Source organism: Melanerpes formicivorus, unplaced genomic scaffold (genome assembly GCF_026170545.1).
Source record: "Melanerpes formicivorus ecotype bairdi unplaced genomic scaffold, bMelFor1.0.p_v2 SCAF_16, whole genome shotgun sequence".
Lineage (NCBI taxonomy): Eukaryota > Metazoa > Chordata > Aves > Piciformes > Picidae > Melanerpes > Melanerpes formicivorus.
The window spans coordinates 16,456,585-16,476,579 of NW_027142368.1; the positions used below are offsets into that span (position 1 = coordinate 16,456,585).

General features: G+C 45.7%; 1 protein-coding gene across 9 annotated transcripts in view; it reads left to right on the plus strand.

Moving 5' to 3' along the window:
• Positions 1-17,976, plus strand: part of PPFIA1 (PTPRF interacting protein alpha 1) — a 55,144-nt gene extending 37,168 nt beyond the window's left edge. For 3 of the 9 annotated variants that reach the window (XM_068148408.1, XM_068148412.1, XM_068148410.1), the window contains 11 exons: positions 6,601-6,682; positions 6,787-6,987; positions 7,789-7,851; positions 8,402-8,428; positions 10,070-10,245; positions 10,821-10,918; positions 11,080-11,255; positions 11,772-11,840; positions 13,795-13,960; positions 15,133-15,203; positions 16,530-17,976. In XM_068148408.1, coding sequence (XP_068004509.1) covers positions 6,601-6,682; positions 6,787-6,987; positions 7,789-7,851; positions 8,402-8,428; positions 10,070-10,245; positions 10,821-10,918; positions 11,080-11,255; positions 11,772-11,840; positions 13,795-13,960; positions 15,133-15,191 — 1,117 coding nt within the window. In that variant the 3' untranslated portion in view covers positions 15,192-15,203; positions 16,530-17,976. The other 6 variants (XM_068148414.1, XM_068148415.1, XM_068148409.1 and 3 more) reach the window with 5 other exon arrangements.
• Positions 17,977-19,995: the final 2,019 nt, after the last annotated feature.

Consider the following 19,995-nt stretch of genomic DNA (forward strand, 5'->3'; position numbering starts at 1 on the left):
TCCTGGTCTGCTTTTGTCTTCTTACCCTTTTTTCTCTGTTTTTGTTTTCTTGGGGTCTTTGGCTTCATATCTTTTTGCCTAATCTGGTGCTGTAGCTAATAAGCCTCTGCAGAGTAGCTGGGAGGCTTTTTATTGCTTTTTCCAGAGCACTCATGGTAGGATAGGTGGTGCTGAGTTGGAAATGTGTTTCAGTGCTGAGAACTTTGTGTTGAAATCATAGAATCAATAAGGTTGGAAAAGACCTCAGAGATCATCAAGTCCAACCTGTCACCCAACACCTCCTGACTAAACCATGGCTCCCAAGTGCCACATCCAATCCTTTTTTTGAACACCTCCAGGGACAGTGACTCTACCACCTCCCTGGGCAGCACATCCCAATGGCCAATTACTCTTTCTGGGAAGAACTTTGTCCTCATCTCCAGCCTAAACCTCTCCTGGCACAGCTTGAGACTGTGTCCTCTTGTTCTGGTGCTGCTTGCCTGGGAGAAGAGACCAAGCCCCAGCTGGCTACAAACTCCCTTCAGGTAGTTGTAGAGAGCAAGAAGGTCTGCCCTGAGCCTCCTCTTCTCCAGGCTAAACACCCCCAGCTCCCTCAGCCTCTCCTCACAGGGCTGTGCTCCAGACCTCTCCCCAGCCTCGTTGCCAAGGCTGCAACAAAAAACCTTGGACACTAAAGCTGTGACCTGAGCTGGATTGTATGGTCCTGCTCTGGCAGGGGGGTTGGACTCAATGATCTCTTTGGTTCCCTTCCAACCCCTGACATCCTGTGATCTTGTGAAAAGCTGCCTCTTATCAAACTTCCCCCCAGACCTGTTAGATTTAATACCTACTGCTTTGGAATTAATTCATTGGGAAAATTTCCCAAAGTTGCCTTTGGCTTTTGTGCTCCAGGGTGTGGAAGAGTTGGCAGTGAAAGCAGGAGGTGCTCTGTGCAGAGCTCCCTCTGGAAGCCATTGCTGGTTCCTCTCTAGTCAGTGGCTCTCAAAGCCTTGCTCGTATTGCAGCTGCAGACTGCTGCTGTGTTCACTGCTTTCACTTCTGGTTTAGGTTGTCCTGATGTTGTGCCATACATTTGAACAGCTGCAGTCTCTTTTACCTTGTACAATATAACCCTGAATTCCTCTCTTTGTATCAGTTGTGACTGTTTCCCATTTTTGTGGCACCTTTCAGATAGGCAGTTACCATTTCAGATGGGCAGTTACCATCTCCTGGCCATCAGAATCTTTTCAGTGTGTCCAAAAAAAAAAATGTCTTTAGTTTGCAATTCAGCTTCTGAGTATCTGGTGCATGATTTGCTGTTCCCAGACTTGGAAGAGACTAAGCAAAGACCACAGTCATAAGTGAAAAACAGATACTGCTGCTAGTAGAAATCCTGACTTGATGCTTACTTATATGGTAATACAGGAAGCACTCACATTGCTCTGAGTAGGATCTGGCATTCTTTGCATTTTTCCACCCAAAGCTGAGCCATATACCTTGAACTTTCTTTGCTTCTGTTCTGTTGAGATCACTTTAGACTCTGTCACAAAAGCTGACCAAGATAAGACACTTTTTATGTCTTTTCTTTTGGCCTTTTGAAGCCAGAACAGGGAATGTTGCAGAGTGTGTTAATTTTCTCTTTGCAAGAGATTTCTTGCAGTACATAAGCTCCTAACAAATAAGAAATAATGCCTGGTGACTGCTAATGCAAACCAGCAGTGTGTTGGTTTAAGGAGTCAGAATGGAATGTGGGTTTGTTTGTGTAACAGAACACTCAGCTGTTTTTCTTCAGCCTGCTCCACTGAAGGCAGTCATAAGTTATGATGATCTGGTGTTTTGCCTTCTCTCCAGAGCCTTAAAGCCACACCACATCTTGACTGAGGAAAGAGTTGTAGTCTGATCATATCTTCATAGTGCTAGGTCTGTTCTTTGAACAGTACAGAGCTTTCTCAATACCAGCAACAAATTGCTTCCTAGGGTAAAGCAGCCTTTACCCAACAGCAAAAATGCACTTGCAGAGAAGTTTTTCACTGCAAACCTTCTGCCTTTCCAAAGGGGACTTGCAGTGCCTTACCTCCTGCACACCTCATGGCTGCTTGAAAGGCAAATCTGTGTTAGACAAATGAAAGCTTGTTGTTTGAACCCACCCAGCCTGGCTGCTGTGGGCATGTGCTTATTCTCCAGAGGGTCTCTGACTCAGTTGTTTCACTGGGAGTGGCTATGAAGCAGGCCTGTGGATGAAGATGTGTGTCCTGCTGAGAGCAGCAGCAGGGCCCTGGGAGCTTCTCAGAGAGAAGCAGACCTTAGCATTTAAAAATGCCAGCAAGGTTCTGTGATCCAGCTGTTTGAGTTCTGCCAGATGTGCTGAGCACAGGGAGCAGTATTACCACAAGGTATGAAAGTTCCCTTGCTGCCTTCTTGAGATGTTCATTACAGAGCAACTGGTAAAGCTGCTCTGGATTGCTTTTCACTTTGATTCTGGAGCAGACTGGGTTTGAAACAAGTAGCTGAGGATGACTCTTCCCTTAGAAAATCCTGTCTTCAGCACAAAGAATTCCTGTTACCTGCATGCCTGGGACAATGACAGCCATTTCCCTTTCTAGGTGTCTCCAGTCCCTATCTGCTTGATTCCTGCATGCATGCACCCCAACAGGCTGAGGGCAGTGCTCAGTGTCTTTAACAAAAATCTGTCTGTTGTTGTAGAGTTGAATGACAGTGCACTCTGCCTGGTGTTTGTATGCCTTTGGGTTCAGTTTAATCTCAGTTGTCTATTTTTCCCTCATTGTTTCATTTTCCTTTTTGTTTCCCGTTTGATGTGGTAGAAAATCAGGGTAAGTTTGTTTGTTTGTTGTTAGGGTTGTGGTGAAATGATGCTGAATGCCATCCTGGTCTTTAGCAATACATGGAAAGCTGTAACTCTTCTCCAGAAAGTCTAATTCTGAGCAGACATGGGAGATTCAAAAGGACTTCCTGTGCAGATGTGTTGCTGAAAGAAACCCAGTGCTGTCTAGTGCAGTGTCGTGTCTTGATGTGTTTGGTGTGAATTTTTGGCATGCAGATACTGACCCCTACTTAGATAGAATTAGTTTGGTAGTTGGGGGTTTGTAAGTTGCTTAGCAGTAGTGTGTGTATAGATACTGATAGATTGTGTGTGTGTGTGTGGCAGTTTGTTGCCAGGGTAGCTGTGTTTGTGTCAAACCTTCCCTCTTGGTTGGATTTCAGTTGGTTTTAGTGTTTTGCACATCTTTGTGAGCTGTGCTGTCGACAGTGCTTGCCATGACTCTGTGTGTGCTTTCCTGTGTGCCACACAACAAACTTAATACTGTATTCATCAAAAAGGAAGCAGCCCTAAACTTAAGGTAATTTTCTTAAACAAAAAAGTTGATTCCAGACCTGAGCTCAGTCTGTAATGATGGTAACTTTCTCCTGGTGCTCTGCCTGACACTAGTTTATTTTCACCTGGTGTTTCACTGCTGTTCCCTTTCAGTTCTTGCACCTTGCAACTCTGTCATTGCACTCTCTTCACCACCTTCCCTGCAGTGTGCTTTCTACTCTCAGCTTCTTCCAATCTGTTATTTTCAGTTCCATCCAATAAGTCTTGGATACAACCTTGCCCTTTAGCTGCAAGCTCTGCATTTATCTATTCCCATGCCGTCTTAGGCCAGTGATAAAGTGACGGTGCCCCAGGCTGCCTCATTTCCCTGGTGACGTTAGCCTCTGCTTGCCTGCCAAGAGCCCTTCTAGATACAAATAGTTCACGTGGTCTTTGAAGGCTCTGGTGTGTTCTCTGCTACACTGAGCACCCCCAGTTTCGACATTTCTCATCCCACATGACCACAGTTCTTTGTTCTCCACGCTGGCACTCAATGCCTTTTCAGCTAACAACAAGTGCTTCCCTCTTGCAGCAGCACATTTCGTCTCCCTTCTGAGTGATGTTCAGCCAACTTCTTGTTACTTCTGAATGTATCTATCCCATGGTCTTGTCACCTAGGAGTTATTCTGGTAGCCAGCTACTCCTCTTGACATTCTTTCATCCTTCCTGGTGCCAGCCTCACACCAGCCGTTAACTCTGCCGGTGCTGCTGCAGTAGTGGTAGGAGATTGGATTTTGCACCCCCTTCTTAAGTGCTCTCATTGGATACCTGTGAAACTCAACTTGTGATCTTTGTATCATCTGGTCAGGTATAGCTGGAGTGTAGCAAGGTTTTGGTGGAGCTGGGAGGGGATTTGTTGGACAAGGGAAGTTCTCTGCTACAGGAGAAGGCCAGGGAGGCTTCGCTTGCAGATGAAACAGCAGCTGCCCTCGAGTTTTCCTGGGTGATGTGTTGTGCCTGTGCTGTGTCTTGAGCTTTCAGTTTAATGATTGCCCATGCAAGAAAGCTCTGGGTCTCTGCTTGCACATGAACAAATTCTACAATTAATTTTCCACTTCATGGATGCATTCCTCTTCAGATCCACTGAATGCTTTCCACATAAAGCTGTCTCATAAACATTCCTCTTTTGTTTCTGTTTCCACATCTTTGCCTCCATCACATAACCTCTCCTCCTGGCCACACAACTACTTTCTGCATACATCACCACCATGACTTTAAAGTTTGCATCATAGCCTCTCCTTGCATTTTTGATGCATTCCTTGTACTGCTCCTCTCCAAAGGATTTGCTGTGTCACAGTTAACCTGGAGTAGACAGGGAGACTTGGAAAGCCACCAGAAATTACCCTGCAGTTCCCTGAATTCCCCACAGCACCCCGGTGGCTTTATAAGCTGAGGGGAGGCAGTGATAATGCTCTTGTGGGGGCATTCTGGTCAAACCAGAGGCTGTTTTGGGCATGTCTGTGCCCTTTCCTGGCAAGTGGGCATAGCTTTTCTACCACAACCACCATAAAGGACGACAGAGACACCAATGTTGTAGTTAACCTACTTGGCAAGAGCATTGCATTCCTTTCTGGTAATACAGTATTCAGCATTTCACTCTCTTCTCACCAAGAATTATTTTTTCATGTCTTATTAATTGATTTCCCCCCCCTCCCTTTCTTCAATCTTGAAACAAAATGAAGCACAATGGAATGTGTTCAGAATTGTGGGATTAATGTGGGGTTCTGCAGTAGCAGGGCTGTCTCAGCTCCTTTATTCCTCATTTAGAAAGAAACAGATCTCTGGGGGAAATGGAAATCAGTTGTTATGGACTTCTCTTTGTCAGTGAAATCTGGCTGGTTTGCTGCTGACTGCTGAACACTATTTCCACCTTAATTGTGGGGTCTGACAATGGGCATGTTAGAATGGTTCTGTAACCACTTATCTGGCACTTCCTCCCTGCCTCCCCTTTTGTCTCCCCTGGGCAGCACATTTTAATTAGGATAAAAGTATTGGGAATTCTTTTCTAGAGCAGTGGCAATGTGCTGGCATGCAGGTGGAGTGCAATCCATTGCTAAAGCAGTTGCTGGGATATTTATGACTTCATTGATTGTTTTGCTATATTTAGTCCTCTACCAGCTTGAGGATCCCAGATATGCTGGCATGAAACAAAGAGCTGAAGGCTGCTTGCCTGTTTTGCCCTGCTAACAAAGCAGGCCATGAGTCTGTCATTAAATCCTGCTGCAGGAGGCTTTTAATGCCTGGAATTCTGAAATATTTGATGAGCTTAGGTGTAATCAACTACACAGTTCTGAGGGCAGGGAGATTGTTTTAAACTGTGATAAAATGATGAATACACAGCACAGGATCTTGAAATTACTCCATTGCTGCTTATCTAGTCTTAACTGTGCCCTTGCAGCTGTGAACTGAACACACAAACCAGTAAGAAGTATCCAGCTAGGTGAAGCTGCTGCATTTCAGAGGAGAGAGGGAGGAGATGGAGCAATCTCTAACTAGTTTTCAAAGGCAGCTTAAATAAGCTTTTTTTTCCCAGACAGGTAGAGCCAAGCAACTTTGTAGGCTGATAGCCACAAGACTAGGATTTGTCTCTTGCTTCATCAGACCTCTTTGGCAGCTGTTTATAGGGATTTTGTAAGCTGAATTGTCAGTGTTGCACTTCAGTCTCTTCTGTTTCAGAGTGACAAAGGCAATGGTGCTGTCACAGGGGGTGAGAGCTGGGTTTCAGTGCGCAGCCTTTCAGAATGGAGTTGCCAAAGCGTGGCTCACTGAATCCGATGGGTGTCTGAAGCTGTCTGAGTGACAGGCTCACTGCTGCAGACTGAAGTTCACCAGTTAAATGGTCACTGCCCCGGTTTCCACCCCAGCAGCCTGCTGGGCAGTCCCATTTTGAGGCAGGGATATGTGATGTACTCAAACATTCCGGAGGTTTCAAATCTGCATGTGGCAGCAACTGAGATTCTGCCTGACAGATGAGTTGGATATCCCCACTGCTGCTGGCAGGGTTGATTAGGGTGTCAGTGGCAGTTGCAGGCACAGGTTTCTGAAAGGCAAGATCCTCCATCTCTGCCACTCTGAAATTTCCTCTCCAGTTTCTGTCCCCCTGTAGTCCTTGCCTGTGTGCTGTAGGTGCCTTAGTTGGGTATGCCATAGAAGGGTGAGAATGGCAGCGAGCTAACTGTTGGATAGAAGAGAGTGAATTGAATGCAGTGTTAGGTTCCCTGGCATTAATAACTGCTCTGTAATTGCAGGCATGAGCTGCTAGAGGAGGCCAGAAGACAAGGTTTGCCTTTCGCACAGTGGGATGGGCCTACTGTGGTCGTGTGGCTGGAGGTAAGTGGCCCCCCTGACGTAAGCAATGCCCCCCTCAATGTGCAGGGGTTTGGAGCTGGGAGTGTTTGCCAGATCCTGCTCACTTCCTTTCCTGTGTGTTCCAGCTGTGGGTTGGGATGCCAGCCTGGTACGTGGCGGCTTGCCGAGCCAACGTGAAGAGCGGTGCCATCATGTCAGCCCTGTCTGACACCGAGATCCAGCGGGAGATTGGCATCAGCAACCCTCTGCACAGGCTGAAGCTGAGGCTGGCCATTCAGGAGATCATGTCCCTGACCAGCCCTTCTGCCCCTCCCACCTCAAGGACGGTAAGGAAAGGGATCCAGCCTTCAGCAGCTTCTCCAGCCCTTAGAATGTCCCCAAGTGTTCTGTAAACCTGTCACTGAACAGCTGTGCTTCAGGGGGTGCCTGGAAAGATTACACAGTAGGGGGGCAGCACCCCCAGCTCGGCGTGGGGAGGTTCTTCCTTCTGTGAAAGTGCCATAAAGGGATAGCTGCCTTTCCTTGAAGGGCCTGAGAGGTGGTGTGGCTCTGTGTGAGGGTGCAACCCCAAACACTTACAGACTGTGTGTTGCTTGCTGCATCTTTGGGCCTCTGAAGGAGTTACAGTACAGATGCAGTACATGTGCATACAGAAACTTGTAAAATAGGTGGAGGCTCTTTTAAGCCATGTCTAAGGCCATTAATTCCAAATACTGATTCAGACCACATCAAGCAGCACTGCTCCTGCCTCCCTACACCACAGTGAATCTGGGCACTTAGGGCAAGCTCCCTCTCGTGTCTGCCCTGCGTCTCAAGTTACTGCCGCTGGGCTGCAAGTGCATTTTTCAGCTTAGAGCAGAGTCAAATGTTTGCCCATTAATTACCTCAGTGTAAGCCATTTATCACAGTCAGTGTTGGTAATATCTTTGAAGCAAGGTGATCCGTGTTAATAGGCTTGGATTCCACGCTGCTGCCGCCGGCAGCCAGACCTGTGTGAGCTCAGGAACCATTGCTTTTGCCCGTGCCTGCTCCTCACGTGTACCATTGCTTACCTGTTCTGCACCCTTTCCTCTTTGTTACTGCTTTCCTTTCACTGGATGGGATTGCTTCCCTTGGGGTCATTTTAGACCACGGGAAATGTCTGGGTAACACATGAAGAGATGGAAAATCTTACAGCCACGCAACAAACGGTTAGTTGAGAGCGCTGCCACTTCTCTTCCTTAGAGTGCTGTGCACACTTCGTGAGCATTTGAATCAGCTGCTTTTGCTCTTTCTTTTTCTTTCCTAAATTAATTCACTAAAATTCTGGATCATTGCTGCTTCTAATTACTGATCTTGTCACCTGCATCTTGATTTTTCATGGTTTTGGGGTTTTTTTCCTTTGCAAAGCTGGGCGGTGGGGAAAATCAACACTGAGCAGATTGCAACCAAAGCTCCTTCCAGGCTGGGAAATGGATCTCTGATTTGATTAGCTCATAGACAAACTGAATTGTTTGTGTGGAAACTTCTGCTCTCCAGGAAACTTAATCAGTAGATGGGGTTTTCAGCCTCTCAAATGGAAATGAGTGCCTTGCATATACATTTCTTTGTTTTCCACATGCATGCTGCTTGCTTTAGCTAGGATTTGGTTTGGTATGCAGTAGACTTAGAACTTTGCAGTGCAGCTCTAACTGTGTTCTCCTTACTAAAACCTAAATACTAATGCTCTTGTGTTCTTTTGCTTTTCTAACCACCTAACAGGAAGATGAGGAGGGAAGCTGGGCTCAGGTTGGAAACTTTCTGTAATACTCTAGCCTGTGTAAACTGTCACAATAATTAGAGCATGAACAAAGATGAGTTTTCTGTGATGTCTTCTGGTGGCTCTTGGTGTGGCTTGGGGATTGGGAAGGGGGGACCTCCAGGCTTCTCCTTGTATCACACATGTGGAAAGCTAGACTGCTATATTTGATTTACTTATTGTAGTGTTTTCTGGATTTGGTGGTTCAGCATGGCAAGTTTGTAACATACACTGCCTTACACGACAGAAAACCTGTCCCTAGGGCGTTTCAATAACAAGGCTGTTGGGAGGAGAATATTCAGAAGTCTTTATTGTCACTAGCTTTCCAAATTGTGTCCTCTAGTTTATGAATCACCTCATTGCAGTTGCTCTGTCTTAATAAGCATTGTTGAAGGCTGAATTGAACAGATCAAATGTTAAAAGCAATCTCATGACACTGAGTGGAGAGTCTTTTGGTGGGGGTGGCTCTCTGGGAAGCCAGAAGTCGAAGTGGAATATCTGCTCTGTGTAGAAAGTCCCTGTCCAAGCTGGCCACCATCACAGGTGTGCTACAAGGTCTAGGGAGCCTAGAGAGCTAAGCAGCTTTCTGTGCACTAATGCTGTAATCCTCCTTGATTAATTGTTTTCCCTTAAAGTGGTGACAAATCCTAATTGTATTTTCAGGCATTGAGGTAGTCCAGCATTTTCTACAGGGCTATAAACAAAAGGGAGGCTTTGCCTGTGACCTGTGTCTTTGGGCACTGCAGTCTCTTCTTGCTCGGCTGCCCTCCAGCTAAAACCTCTTTGAGGTCCCATTAACTCCACCTGAGACACTCTTTGTCATGGGTAACAGTCACAGCTTGTCTCCCTGCCCTAGCAGGCTGTGTGGCTGCTGCCTAGCAATGGCTGGCAGGAGTGCACTGCCACATGGCACTGCTCCTGGCTGGCAGAAGCTTCCTCCTAGAGGAGAAAGCTTTTGGCTTTCAATTGCACAGTGAAAATGAGTTATTACCCTTGACTGGTGAAAAAGAAGAGCTGCTGGCTTTTGTTGCTGAAGGAATGAGCAGATGCATTTCTTCTGTAATAAATGCCTGCAGTGAAAGTGGGGGTTGGGGGGGGTGGGTTTAGGATAAGGGCTAGCACTTAGAATTGCTTGTTCTGCAGCAGCAGGGTTTGATTCTTTGCTATTGGATTGGGATTGCTTTCTGAGAAGTGTATAAAAAAATAACCAAACAAACCTTGCAGTTGTTCTTTGGGTACCTGACATACAGACTTGTGGAAAATGAGAGTCCTTGCCCTGCTCTCTGGGGATACAGGATTTGTACCTAACAAAACTCATGCTCATGCTAGCAGAACAGTAGAGCTTAGTCTTGTTAGGAGTATTGCATACTCTTTTATACTCTTCCACATGTAATAAATGGGGGTGGTTTTCCTTGCTGACCTGGATATCCAAACTTGGCCTTTCTTCATGAGGCTGCCTTCAGAGCACATCCCTCCCTGTGTAGTGTTCAGCATTTCTCTTTGCTAAGCATTAAGTGAGCACTGTTCTACTTCCTTCTCTGCCATCTAACCCCCCCACCCCCCCCCAAAAAAAAGCTTTACTCTCTTACTTCACACTTTGATGAGCTCAGTCCTTAATCTTCCCCCAACAGACACTAGCATATGGTGATATGAACCACGAGTGGATTGGCAACGAGTGGCTGCCGAGCCTGGGGCTGCCGCAGTACCGCAGCTACTTCATGGAGTGCCTGGTGGACGCGCGCATGCTGGATCACCTGACGAAGAAGGACCTGCGTGGGCAGCTCAAGATGGTGGACAGCTTTCACAGGTGAGGGGCCTGGAGTGAGTGGGGGACCTAACATGCAGGAAAGCTCTCCATTGTCACACAACCATAGGATTGGTTGGCTTGGAAAAGCCCTTTAAGATCAGAGTTAAATGGTCAACCCAGCGCTCCCGTGGGCACTAGGCCATGTCCCCAGGTGCTATGACCACATGTTTCTGTAACTCAGGGAACAGTTTCAAGCTGGCATCACTTCCCCAAGAACCTCCTAACTGTGCTGCCTCCTCTTTGGTACTGGGGGGACTTTTGTGGCAGCGCGTAGAGGAAGAAGTGGTTCAGACAAAGGGTTGGCAAAAACCTCCTGTGGTTAACCAGGTCAAGGAACCAGCCCACAATATGTGAGATACTTGTCTAGTATGAGGAAGAGGCCAGGGGAAATGTCACCTCCAGGGATGGGACTCCACCAACTCCTTGGACAGCCTGTTCTAATCCCTGACCACTCCTGCAGCAGAGAAATTGTTCCTAATCTCCAACCTAAACCTCCCCTGACACAACATGAGGCCACTTCCTCCCTTGCTGTCACCAGTGTCTGATTGTGGGTTTTCCTGTTTGCCTTTGAGCAGAAACAGTTTCCAGTGTGGAATTATGTGCCTGAGGAGGCTGAATTACGACAGGAAAGAGCTTGAACGAAAGAGAGAAGAAAGCCAGAATGAAATTAAGGGTTAGTGCATTGTCTTCACCCTGGTCTGATTCTCGTGTGTGTTGTCACTGACCTGCTTCCAAAATGCAGTTAAAAATAACAGCAACAACATTTTACAGCAACAACAAAAAAGAGGCTCCAGAGGAAGGAATTTCAATTGGGCAACTTTGCTTTCTCCACAGATGTCCTTGTCTGGAGCAATGAAAGAATGATCCACTGGGTAGTGTCCATTGGTCTTAAAGAATATGCCAACAACCTTATAGAGAGTGGAGTTCATGGTGCACTTGTGGCCTTAGATGAATCCTTTGATTACAATGCATTAGCTCTCCTACTGCAGATCCCCACTCAGAACACACAGGTAAGCAGCAGGCAGTCACTCTGTGGCCCATAGGAGTTTTCTCCCCTCTAGGAAGCCTACAAATGGAACTGATTGGTTTTATTGCCAGGTAAGTGCATGCTTTGCTATCCCCAGCTCTAGAGACTTAGACATGGAAAGTTCTTCAGTATCCTGTAAGAGAAAAACATAGAGCCCTGATTTTCCTTATGGCTTCTGATGATTAGTCACAATTCTGCTTGATAGATTTGCTAGAACAAAACCCATGCTAGCCCATTTTCACAGCAGTGGGAAGCTCATTTTTTGTGGGTTGCTAGTTTCTATTCCAAAGTAATTAAGCTTGACCCAGAAACGATGACCCTTTGTGTCACAGGGAAGGGAAGGGAGAGCTGTTACAGCTTCCTTACATCTTGAGACAGTCACAGCTGCTAAGGAGGTATTGAACAATTGGGGTTAAGTCAAGTTTTGGAAGTGACTGTGGGTTACTAATTGCTTACCTTTCAGACTTAATTTCTGTTTCTTTTGTACTACAAACCTCAGGCTCGTGCTCTTCTGGAGAGGGAGTTTAATAACCTCCTTGCTATGGGCACTGACAGAAGACTTGATGAAGTAAGTTGCTTGAGTTGTTGGCCCATGTTGTCTTGGGAACTTTACTGGAACTAACCTGAAGGAATTTGCCCTGAATCTCCTTAAGCTGTTGACAGAATAGTGACAGAAATCTTAAAAAGGACTTCTAAAGGGGGCAACTTTTGCATGTTTCTGTAAGATGACTTTGAGCCACAGAATGAGGGGGTGTGGAAGAGACCTCTGGAAATCATCCAGTCCAACCCCCCTGCCCCACAGCAGGTCCACCTGCAGCAGGTTGCACAGGATGATGTCTCAGTGGGTTTTGAATGACTCCAGAGATGGAGACTCTACCACCTCTCTGGGCAGCCTGCTCCAGTGCTCCACCACCCTCAAAGTAAAGACATTCCTCCTCCTGTTTAGCTGGAGCTTCCTATGTTCAAGTTTGTGCCTCTATTACTTGTCCTGTTTCTGGACACCATCCTCCTGACACCTACCCTTTAGGTATTTGTAAGCATTGATAAGGTCCCCCCTCAGTCCTCTCCAGGCTAAGAAGCCCAAAAGCCAATCAGCACATCTAGGGGACCTCTGTCAGTCTGTGATCTTACAGTGCATGTCCTGAGTATAGAACAGTTAAACTAGATGTGAGACTTGGAGGTAGACCCTGTGAACCCCTAGCATAAAGGAGACTTGTTCTGTGCTTTTCAAGTGGTTCTGCTGTAACCCAGGGAACAGTTCCCATCTGGCATTGCTTCCCCAAGAGCCTCCTGACTGGGCTGCCTCCTCTTTGGTACTGAGGGGGGCTTGTGGCAGCACATATAGGAAGAAGTGGTTCAGACTAAGAGGTGGTAAAAACCTCATGTGGTTAACCAGGTGAAGGAACCAGTCCACAGTATCTCAGAGATATTTGTCTAGTATGAGGAAGAGGCCAGGGGAAGTGTGAAAGTGCTGGTTTAAGCGGGTTTGGGCTCAGTGAGGCGAAGCACACACAAGTGTGCTGAGGAAGGAGGCTGCTATGACAGATCTGGATTGAGTTTGTGGTCTCCTTTTGCCTAATGGTCTTCTTGCAGCCTTCTGTGGCACATGCTGGCTGAAATGCTTCCCAGTGTACATCTTTGGTAAGGTTTTAATGACCTTACCAGAAGGCAGCTGTTGTGGTTTTCTAAGCCATTTTCCCTCAGTGATTTCAAAGTGCAAGAAGCTTTGAGGGAAGAGCTGCTTGCTCTGTTCTAGTGGCACAGGGCAGTTTGATCAGGAAGACAGTGTCAGGTAACACAGGCACTTGTCTCCTCATCCTAAAAGGGGATACATTTTAGGTCAAATGGCATTCAGGGGATTGAAGTGTTTGTACAGGTGAAGCTGGCAAGTGGAGCTGCCCAAGGACTCTGCCAAAGGCATTTCACCTGTTGTATTTAGTAAGAGCAGTGTTGGACTGCTGAAGTGGAGGGGCATCTCAGAGGTGCAGATGAGTTACTGGTGGAAATGCACTTAGGGGCAGCCCAAGTGCTAAGGCAAAGCCCTACACAGCACTGTAGTCTTTACTGCACTTTGCTCCCCTCTCACTGTCACTTCCTGTACTGTGCAGCATGAGAAGCACAAGGCTCTATCATCATTCCTGTAAGGTTAAAAGCAATTCAAATGGAGCTTTTGTGTCAGTGCTGCCAAAGCAGCTTTTATGATCTGCTCCACTCCTCACATCCCCCAAGAACAAGTGATGGAGCACTTCCAAATTGCTGTAAATCATGGAATGCAAACACTCAGAGCACAAAATGCTTTCCTAAACGTGCCTAGCACACGAATTTCCATAGTGAGTGAGGTGAGAAGCCTGCAGTAGCAAAACCAGGCTGTGGCAAATGAAGACCTCTGCTGCTGGGCCTGAACCACTGTGAAAATTAACTCTTTCAATGCAGATAAAGTTACTTCCAATTGTCAGTAACCCTTGTAATGTCAGTGCCAATTCTCCATTGTCAATCATTAATGATGTTTATCAATGTAACAGGATGATGATAAGAGCTTTAGGAGAGCACCTTCATGGAGAAAGAAGTTTAGACCAAAGGACATAAGAGGTTTAGCTGCTGGATCAGCAGAGACTCTTCCTGCAAACTTCAGAGTTACAACCTCGATGTCTTCACCCTCTATGCAGCCAAAGAAGATGCAGATTGATGGTATTCATTTTGTACTCTTTAAGCATGATTCACCTCTTTGCTTGAGATTCCAGAGGAGTTAATGTGAAATTCCCTGTTTGCTGCATAAAAGCATCTGCCTGCATGGTTTATATATAACACTGTGTGTAACCAGGAAGTGCTTTTGGAATTTCAGGAAGCTGCCCTAGGTAGGGAGTTCTCTTACTCCATTGGAATAAGGGAATGAGAAGTTTGGTTAGAAACAGATTTGTGTTAAACCAGGAAAACAAAAATCACATGTCAGTAGAAGGCTTTTGATCACACCATGCTTGATTTCTAATTAGCAGCAATTGGAGCAATGTAAATCTCACTCAGAGAATGCCTTCAAAAATGATCTGAGCAGACTCCCTCAGATAGCTTTGAGGTGATGAAAACTTGAGTGAGAGGTGCAGTGCCCCCCTGCAGTGGACACTGAAGTATTGAGCAGTCATTGCTGTCTGCTTGATGATCTCTGTAGGTGTGCAGGTGTGCACATGCAGCTATAGAGTAAAAACAACCCCCCCCAAAACACCCCACCTGGAAGTGGAATTTCATCACCTGTCATGGGAGGTGTCTTGCCTATTTCTGACCAGTGTCTGTAGTGCCATGAGAACAAACACTTGCTTGAATTTGTCTTACAAAACAAATAATAAATGGAAAGTGAAATGAATTGGGAGAGGATGAGCACTTCAGCATAGTCTGTCAGAACTGTTGGGGGCTCTAAAGATTGCATTGAGGAGCAAAGCTCCAAGCAACAACCTTTGCATCTGATGTTGCTCTCTAGACTGTAACATGGTCACTAGCACAAAATACTTGCCAGAATTCAATGAAAGTGAAGGGGGTTGCCATGTCAAACTCCCTCCTTTTCACCATATAATAAACCAGAAAAGGCAACAGGAAATCAGTCTCTTGTGGAATTCCCTCTGTCAGTTGTGGTGTGCTAGTTGGCAGGCAGGCTTCTCTAGCATTCTTTTTGCTAGCCACTGCAGCTGGAAGTGGATACTACACGAACTGTAAATCAATTCTGCTTTTTCTAACTTGTAACCTTAGAGTGGGGTGAGTGCCACAGCTGTGATCCCATTGCTGTGGTGGTTTGTTTGGGGGTTGGGGGTCTTTGTTTTGAGAACTAACATGCATGCTGTGTTCTGCATGTCTTCCCATGCTTCTTGGAATAGGCAGTGTATCAGGAACACAAAGATTGGATTCTGCTACAGTAAGGACCTACTCCTGTTAAAGCCTTCTCCTGGTGAGTAAAGTTGATAGGTATGGAAGTAAAGCAGCTGTTTGTGAAATAAAATGTGGGGGGTGTTGATCATAATCTGAATTCCTGCACTTCCCAAACTGAGGTTTTCAGAGTTGGTGGTTCTGTTGAGTCCCAGAGGTGATTTCCTACAAGGAAGACAGTGAGTGTTTAAATATTTACTGTTGTAGAGATTGTGCTCTTTGGAGAGGCTGTTTGAAACAGCCTGCAAAAGTACCTGTGCTGAATGGCTGTGTAGAAAGTGCTGAAACTAGAGGCTGGGTGAAACATCTTGGGGAAAGCTGGGGGAAGGGAGCAAACCCAGGCAAAGGCTTTAGTGTGACACTGTGGCTCAGATGATTGGCCTTGCAGAGTCTTTGCTTGGCCAAAGCTGTCTCCCAGCCATGTGCTTCCTGTTGAATGGTGATAGGGATAATTGCATAGTGCTCCAGCTCTTGGGTGCTTGGTGCTGCTGTGATAGCTGAATCTGCCCAGGCAGCCTAAGCAACCTGCAGCCTAGATGTGGGCAGGTGTGAGCAGTGCTGCCAGCAGAAGGCAGCTTTCTAACAGCAGGGTGTTGAATGTGGAATGAGGATACTGCTCTATCAAGCATGTGCAGTCCTCTCTTAATCCAGGATTTGGAAATGGTTCTTCTTCAGCAGTCTCTGCTGTATTTCTGATGGAACAGTATGCTGGGGGTTTGCAGAGACAGCTGCAAACTAAGTATATACTCTACTGGATGTCACAAGACAAATCCACTGAATCTTGCTCCTCCGGGTACCTTCCAGGGGCTGTACATTGCCAGTCTTGTCTGCTTGCAGCCCCTTTTCCTGCTGCTCACCAGCAGCATCCCTACCAGCTCATGTCCTGGCTGCCTTTTCTTCCTGTGCTGACCGTTTGTGCACACCCAGTTCTGAAGAGTTCAGTGTATGAGCTGCTGAGAAGGGGAACTCTTGCACGCAGCAGCTCAGCTCCTGGATCTGCCTCTTTAGTCTCAGGAGCTACCTTAGAGGGTTTTTACTCTGAATAAGTTTGAAGTCTTCCCCATCCCTGAGATGTGTAGTCAGATGGTTTAGGATAAAACTCTGGGCAGCAGAGATTTGACCTCATTCTTTACTTGGCATTGCAGCTGGAGATTACAGAAGGCAATAAAACTGTTGACGTTGTGGCATGGCAATGATGTGCTGCATGACTGCTGCACTGCTGAGCTGTCTGTGAGCAACTGAGAATTCATCTGTTGAAAAGCTGCTAATGGCTTTTTTTTTTCCCCTCTCTTGTGTGTGTTTTGTTTTTTTCCCCCCCTCTGTGTGTCTGCTGTTGTTGTTTTCACAGTTTACCCACACTATTTCTACCGGTGATATGCAGCATTTGGAACATTTGGAACCCTTAACCTGTTAATACTTGTTAAATGGACACTTGGAGATATTTTATTACAGAGTTTTTAATTAGCAAATAAATTCATGAGTACTATAGAGAAAATATTTTAGAATCTAAATGTTTCTTATATTTATGTGACTTCTCATTTATATAGTTGCTTACTTTTTCCTCCCCCCCCCCCGTTTTTATTCAGTCTACAAATCAAATCATTGCTGATTTTAATGATTCTAATGTTAGTCTTTCCAACTGAATGTACTGTAATGCTTGTATGTATATGTCCCTATGAGTAATATAGGGGGGTTGTAAATTATGCAGTTACTGTAATTACCATTGTGGGGGTTTTTTAATACTGAAACTGAAGGTGAAAAGGATTTTAATACCTTTAAAACTCTCTTGACACCAAGCAGTATCGATTTCTGTCTTTTGGAAAGGGGAGCTTAGGTCTGAAAATGAGCCCAGCTTGTATTTTGTCAGGTAAGGACATGCTGTGGTGGGTGTGGTACACCACTGGTGGTCTTCTCAGAGCTGTACCTTTCCACAAAGAGGAGCTGTCAGGAGTGGGAAGTTGTCTGTCTTTAAGGTGTAACTTGTTTGGAAAGCTGGGAGGAGCTCTAACACTACGGAGCGGTCTGTGTTTGTGTAGCAGATCCCCGCCGCGCCTGCAAACAAGCCATAAGCCAAGGACTTTGTGTTCTGTGTTTCTCTTGTCCTTAACTGAGGAAGATAGACTTCATAATAATTCCTGGTCATGATCCACGGGCCACAGAGCGTTTGTCCTAGATCTTTCTGACTGCTGCAAGGTGCTGGTGAAGCCAGTTGCAATGGACCAAGCCTGAAGCGCTGGGGTTTCAGGTCGGTAGTGAAGGATGAAGGTACAATGGGCTGCAGACAAAAGCAGTGCAACTTTGCCTAAAGGCCTTACTTTTCTTACCTGTTTTGTACACTCGTTCTGAGGAGCTGTCTGGACTTTCCCTTGTGATGGTTGTAGCCATTTTGGACTGTGTGAGTAGAAAATGTGTCCGACGCTTGCAGATGGCCTATGAAAAGCCAGCAAGAGCCCGTTGGGCTGGTGCATTATTTATTATGCAACAGTATATAGAGCATGTCTCCTTTTCTTACTTGGGTTTCCACTTTTAACTTGCTTGTAAAACTGAGAGTCATTGTTACCTGTTCTCTTTTATTTTCTATTAATCTTTTGTGTATTTTCAGATTATGTAACAATATGTACAGTCTACTTTTGAACTATTTTTATCACAGTATTATTTATTGCTTTCTTTCAATAAAGTACTGATGCATTTTCCACTGCCAATAAAACACTCTTGAGAAGCTGAGATCTCGTTGTGCACAGGCAGATGCTGTTGGGGTGAGTGGATGTTGTCAATAAAGCATCTTAAGGACTGCCTGCCTGCTGCCCTGTAGATCTTGTTTCAAAGGATGACTTCTCTCCAGTAGAAGAATGTTCCATTAGATGTGACCTTTCCTCTGGAGTTGTTCAAGTTCACCCCCGTTAATCACTCTTTCTGAAGACCAGTTTTCCAAAGAAAACTGCTTTATTGCCTACTTCTACTCCTAGTTACAGCTAAGATTTGCTTTGAAGAAGAGCAGCAAAAGCTATCGCACAACTACAGTGCATCCTGGCCCAGGTGCTGGAGGTGGAAGTGCTGTTCTGTGTAGCAGCAGCAGTTGCTTTAACCAGATGAGGTTCTGACCATAGTGGTACTTGGGAGGAAAGCTGGGAGGTGAGGGGAGCCATACAGAATCGTGTCACACTAGGGCTGCTCTGTCAATGTGAATGTGTTTGTAAACTATTTCTTGTGTGGAAGAGAAGAGTGAAGGATAAAGAAGCCAATCTCATCATGTCTTCTGGATCAACAGCAGGATGTGGAGTGCATGGAATGGAGAAATACTGTCCTGGAGGCTGTAAATGTTGTGGTGTAAGGCACTTGTCCAGCCTGGCTGTGTCGGCTGCTGGTTGACCACTTGCAGCCTCCTTTGTATTCTCAGAGAATATCTTTCTGGAAGAAGTGAAACTGCAGAGGGAGAACCTGCCTCACTGCTCAGCTAAACATCACTGTGTAGAACAAGGTTGCATAGCCCTTTCTGGTCACTGCTGTGATAGTTGGTGTTCAAAGTCGTGTATTGTTGCCTCTCAGAGGTGAAACCAAGGTGGAATAGACTTGTCCAATGTGAGAAGAAAACTGTTTCTTGTGAGGCTGTAAAACCTGAACTGTCACAGAACAATGGAACTGACCTGAGAGCTAGAATAAACGAGTGAAATAGAGAATCTTTCACAAACTGGCAAACCTGTGGTGTGACTTCCTTCTGGGATTACACAGCAAAGCTATCTCAAGAGAAACTCAAAACACTTCTCTCTTCATTGTAACCCCCCCCTCCAAAGAAAACCAGGCAAGGGCATGTGGCAAAGGCAGCTGCCTCTGGCACAGTCATCCTCAAATGAAGCCTGGGTAAATACAGCTTCTGCTGAAAGGCTTTAGGAGAGAAGAGTGTTCATAAAAATTCACATTTGAAATGTGAGGCCCTTCTTAGCTGCAACCAGGAGGTGGTAAAGTCAGCTGAGAGGACTTTAACCTTGCAATTCTCACATGTTTAAAGGGCAAGGAATCTCAAAACGTTCTAACTTTGTCCTCCTGCTTTTGAACCCTTGTAGAATTAAGACAAGAAGCTGCTTTTGCAGTGTCTTAGGCCCAGCAGTGATTTGTCATGCCAAAACTCAGAGCAGAGCCTAGGAGAAGTAGAATTTGTGCTTGGAGCTGGGCAGACTAAAGACTGGGAGGGAGAGGAAGCAAAATCAATTTTTAGGTAAGCAAGCTGAGGCAATAGTAATTGTGAGGGAGGATGCTTTTGTTGAGGCTGTCCTTTGCCTCACAAAAGGAAACTGTTTATTCATTACTTCATCCAATTTTCACAGTCGTAGTTTTGTACTGCTTTAACTCAGGTACTTGGAAAAACACCCAAAAAATCAGGTTTGGTTTGGGTTTGGTTTTTCTGTTACCAGTAATCTTTAAAGAAGAAAACAAAATGATGTTGTAGTCTTAACATAGGTAGCAGCACCTTGTGCTTTTTAGAAGGAAGGTAGGAAGGGCAGGATGAAAAATTATCTGTAACTGGAGCTGGTAAAGGGGCAGGTGAAGACTCCAAAAGGGCACAGCAGCAGCCACGGGAGGTGCTCTGAGCCTGCTTTCTGCTCTGACACCTTTTGTAAGTTCATCCCGGTTTTGAAAATCCCGGGTGAGTTACCTTGTGTAAATAAGAGGGAAAAAATAACTGGCCCTGTTTGTGCTGTGAACTGGCCTTGGGCTGTAGGTGACTGCTGCTAGCTATTCTAAGTCAGCCAAACTGTTTTCTTACCTTGTTTTGGGGGTTATCTTGCCTTTTTTTATTATTAATAATTTGGCCACTT